Source organism: Aulonocara sp. 'chitande type north' Nkhata Bay, linkage group LG11 (assembly GCF_057382095.1).
Source record: "Aulonocara sp. 'chitande type north' Nkhata Bay isolate Kocher_YH1m ecotype deep benthic linkage group LG11, A_spYH_male_GT1.1, whole genome shotgun sequence".
Classification (NCBI taxonomy): domain Eukaryota; kingdom Metazoa; phylum Chordata; class Actinopteri; order Cichliformes; family Cichlidae; genus Aulonocara; species Aulonocara sp. 'chitande type north' Nkhata Bay.
Window position 1 is genome coordinate 29,295,968 of NC_141354.1, and position 3,804 is coordinate 29,299,771.

The window sequence follows — 3,804 nt, forward strand, 5'->3', positions numbered from 1 at the left end:
ATTGTGAAGGACTTTGATGTACACTAGCCTTTTAAATGTGATATAGAAATAAATTTTGAGTTGACTTGACGTGAGGAACCTTAGGAAGAAGGAACACCAGGAGATGGAAAAGTACTAAGGGCTCACAGAAGAGCTCAAGAAGATGTGGAGGGTGGAGGTAACATAAATATATATATTTATTTGTATATTATTTATATAATTTTAATAACATATATATGTTATGTTTTTACAATTAGTGGTTAACACAGTATAGTTTATAATCATCAATAAATATTAATGTCAACTATTTAGCGGCTTACGTAGGCGGAAATGAATTGATTCCACATCCGGGTGAAACGCTGTTTACGATCAGGATAGTGGTTGGCTCATGCTAAGTGCCGAGGGAGAAAACAACGTTTATAATTATATATTATAGGTACTTTGCTCCAGAATCACCACCTATGGCAACTCAGATCCCTATAACCGTCAAGACTCCCCCGCCAGCCGCCAGCACCGCCGCTTTCCGTGGGAAGAAACGTCCCGGCAGTCCCGCTGTTTCAGCCACTCAGCAGATCACCGGGAACAGCAGCAAGAAGAAGAAAGGGCAGCCAGTGGTTACTACAGCAACAACCCAGGCACAGGTAAAAGCTAACCGAGGCACAGTAAAACACCTCAGGTGTGTTGCAACGTCTTTTTGTCATTATCAAAAACTCGCACCAAGAGTTAGGTAATAATAAAAAATATGTCCATAAAAAAACAAACAAACCAACAATCAGCACGATCAAACTTCAAAGGCAGAAATGCACCGACTCGGATTGCCAATTTTTAAATTGTGACCTCCGATTTTCCTTCTCAGAACTATAATTGACTGCACATGTAAACTAAAGTCTTCTTTTCTTCTAAATATTATTTTCACAATAAGAGAAGTGATTAAAGTTTATAGTTGCCCCAAACGGCAGCAAGCTACAGGATCTTCTCTCACTCACACAACGAAAAATAAAGTGCTTTGCTGCTGGAAACGGGTACAGATGATTAACAGGAAAATGAGCTGATGCAGACCAAGCTTTACCTGACAGATTTTAGTTTACCAAAGAAAGCGGCTGCAACAGATTTATGTGACAAAACCAGTGTTATGTACTTTTCTTATTTTCCAGCATGTTTACCAGGCAATAGGACATCATCCGTTTTCTCTTTCCTCTCTCATTTTTTTATATTTTGCTCATACTTGATTTGGTCTTTTGCACATACCAAGGCTCTGAGCTTTGACACCTGTTATTAGGTTTGTTGTTATGAGGATTTTCATACTAGTCCCCCTGTGGTTAACTTTGGTGATCTTCATGTCCTCGATCACAGTGAGGAGCTTCCACGCTAACGACATGTCATTGTGTGTCTGTGTGTGCACCCATGGCTCACAACTGGTCATGTGGGAGGCTGATCAGTCATCGAAAAGGGCCTTAACCACTGGAAATCATCCAGTCCTGGGCCCTGGCCAATCAACTAGTGCATTTCTAGTAAATTTGATGTTTAACAACTCTCAGTGAATTAAAGTTTTTTAGACTTTTGGATTTATTCATTTGTTTTAGTTGTGTAAAAATGATTTTGAGACATTCCTGATATAATTTTTTTTTGTCATAGATTATGTTTGTATTTTGTATTTTCTTTTTTAAAAAACAAATTCTCTTTTGCATTGTTACTCCTGCTCAGGTATGATTGTAAACTATTTTTCTTGTTGTAAGCACCTGAGGTTTCAGTCTAAGCTGGGTATAGCCAACTTTTGCCATTTATGCATAACATGTTGAACATGTGAATTAAGTCAAACATGTTTGCTGTATATCTAACTGTTGTGTCTTATCAGATGACAACAGTAGAGACGGTGGCTGAGGTGAAGGCCGTGGGATCGGCGGACAGCGGTCCAACCAGCACCATCACAGAGTCCACTGTAAAGCCTCCACCATTTAAAGACCACACATTCATGGTGGGTGCATATGTCTGCATGAATCTGAGTTCATCCTGTTCCTTTGTTTCTCCTTAAATTTTTATTCTCCTTCTTTTTTCCCTCCGCTTTTCTAATCTTGGCAGCATTCGGGAATTGGCGGAGCAGCAGCAGGCAAAAAGAACCGGACCTGGAAGAACCTCAAACAGATTCTGGCATTGGAGCGTACCTTACCCTGGAAGCTCAATGATCCCAACTGTGAGTTTCTTCTTTTAACTGGAGTCATTTTTGCATTTGTCAGCTATAAACAATTCCAGCTCCATTTCCATTTTATTAAATGGTGGTGAATTAATACCAAAACACATTTTTTTGTATTTAAAATGTGACTAACAAAGCTGACATTTTAAATAAAAAGAGAATGATTTGCCATTTTAAAGCAAAAGCACAAATTACCACTTACCCCCCCCCCCCCCCCCCCCCCCAAAAAAAAAGGATTTGTTTTGTCCAACAAAGATTTGCTCTGTATTTTGCTCTAGTCATCTGCATCCCACCTGCAGCGACTCTCATCTTTAATGCAGTAGTTTGAGAATTGCTGCATTAGTAATGAGACTGATGAGACTTTAAAAGCCACTTCTCTGTGAAAATAGTGCAGATAACAGTACATTTCAAATTTGTAGTTCATCTTATGACCCTTTTGTGTTTGTAGACTACAACATTGATGCTCCGCCATCCCTAAAACCAGCCAAGAAATACTCAGACATCTCTGGACTCCCTGTGAGTAACCGTTCTGCTAAAAAAAATGTTTTAAGTTGGACAGTATTACTTTAGCCAAGTCTTGTACAAAGAACACACTGAGTAATCTCTCTTGTCTTTCCTCAGGCAAACTACACAGACCCACAGACAAAGCTGCGCTTCACATCTTCTGAGGAGTTCTCCTACATCCGTCTCCTGCCCACTGATGTTGTTACAGGCTATCTCGCTCTTCGAAAGGCAACGTGCATTGTGCCCTGACAGTCGAGCAAGGCTTCAAAGCTAAAACAGGTTCAAACCTGAACTCACCTCATGTCAGCGTAGGAAGCTGTCAGGCCAGCGAGGAGAGCAGGTAGTCTAGACAGTTGCTGGAGATCAAAAGCTGACTGTAGCTAACCGTTTGCACCGTTGTTAGTAGCAGGGTGAGCTACATCTTAATTGTTACTATGTGACAAAATCAATTAAACAAAATTGATTTTCCTTTCATCTAGAAAGATTGTGTTGGGCAATTGCTTATTCTTTTTATGAGGCATGTTTCTGTCAGTAGCTGGATGTTACATTGTAAATATGCCAGTGGGAAAAGTTCATTCAGAAGTCAGCAACAGGATGTGCTTCTGCTTATTCGTTAAAAAAAAATCTCCTCAAATGTAAATGTTATGTTCCCATTACGTCTCCCTTCTTCCTCCTTCCTCCCTGCTGTAGTAACTGTTTACACGCAAGTTTCTGTGTTCCACTTTGTTATAATGATCTGTGCTTTCATTGGTGGAAATGAAGAGTAGAAGAGCAATGTTTAACCTGTTTTTTTCCCCCCATCTTTTTCATTGACCCAGTTACTTTTCATAATGTGCCTATTAAAACTAGCTTGAATGTGGTACTAAAGTTTGAGTCTCTTTTCCACCCGCGCTCTCGTAAATGAAATTTGTGTAAATTTACATCTTCATTTACATCTTGGATAGTCACACAGTCAAAGAGAGATGAAGCCAAAAAGGTGTAATCAATATTTTTATAAGCAGCAAATCATCAGATGGACTTAATTTCACGCATCATTTACAAAAATATAGCGTTGGTTCCACAAGCAGCATTTTACGTACAATTTACCCCTCTACCTGAGTTAGAAATCGCACTTGGCAGGCAGCCACAAT

General features: G+C 39.6%; 1 protein-coding gene across 1 annotated transcript; it reads left to right on the forward strand.

Moving 5' to 3' along the window:
• The first annotated feature begins 318 nt into the window (after positions 1 to 318).
• On the forward strand, positions 319 to 3,534 carry ino80c (INO80 complex subunit C). The gene is made up of 5 exons (XM_086309991.1): positions 319 to 620; positions 1,835 to 1,954; positions 2,059 to 2,170; positions 2,619 to 2,686; positions 2,792 to 3,534. The coding sequence occupies exons 1-5, from the start codon at positions 441 to 443 to the stop codon at positions 2,921 to 2,923; spliced, it is 612 nt and encodes a 203-aa protein (XP_086166117.1). The 5' UTR covers positions 319 to 440; the 3' UTR covers positions 2,924 to 3,534.
• The last annotated feature ends 270 nt before the right edge of the window (positions 3,535 to 3,804 follow it).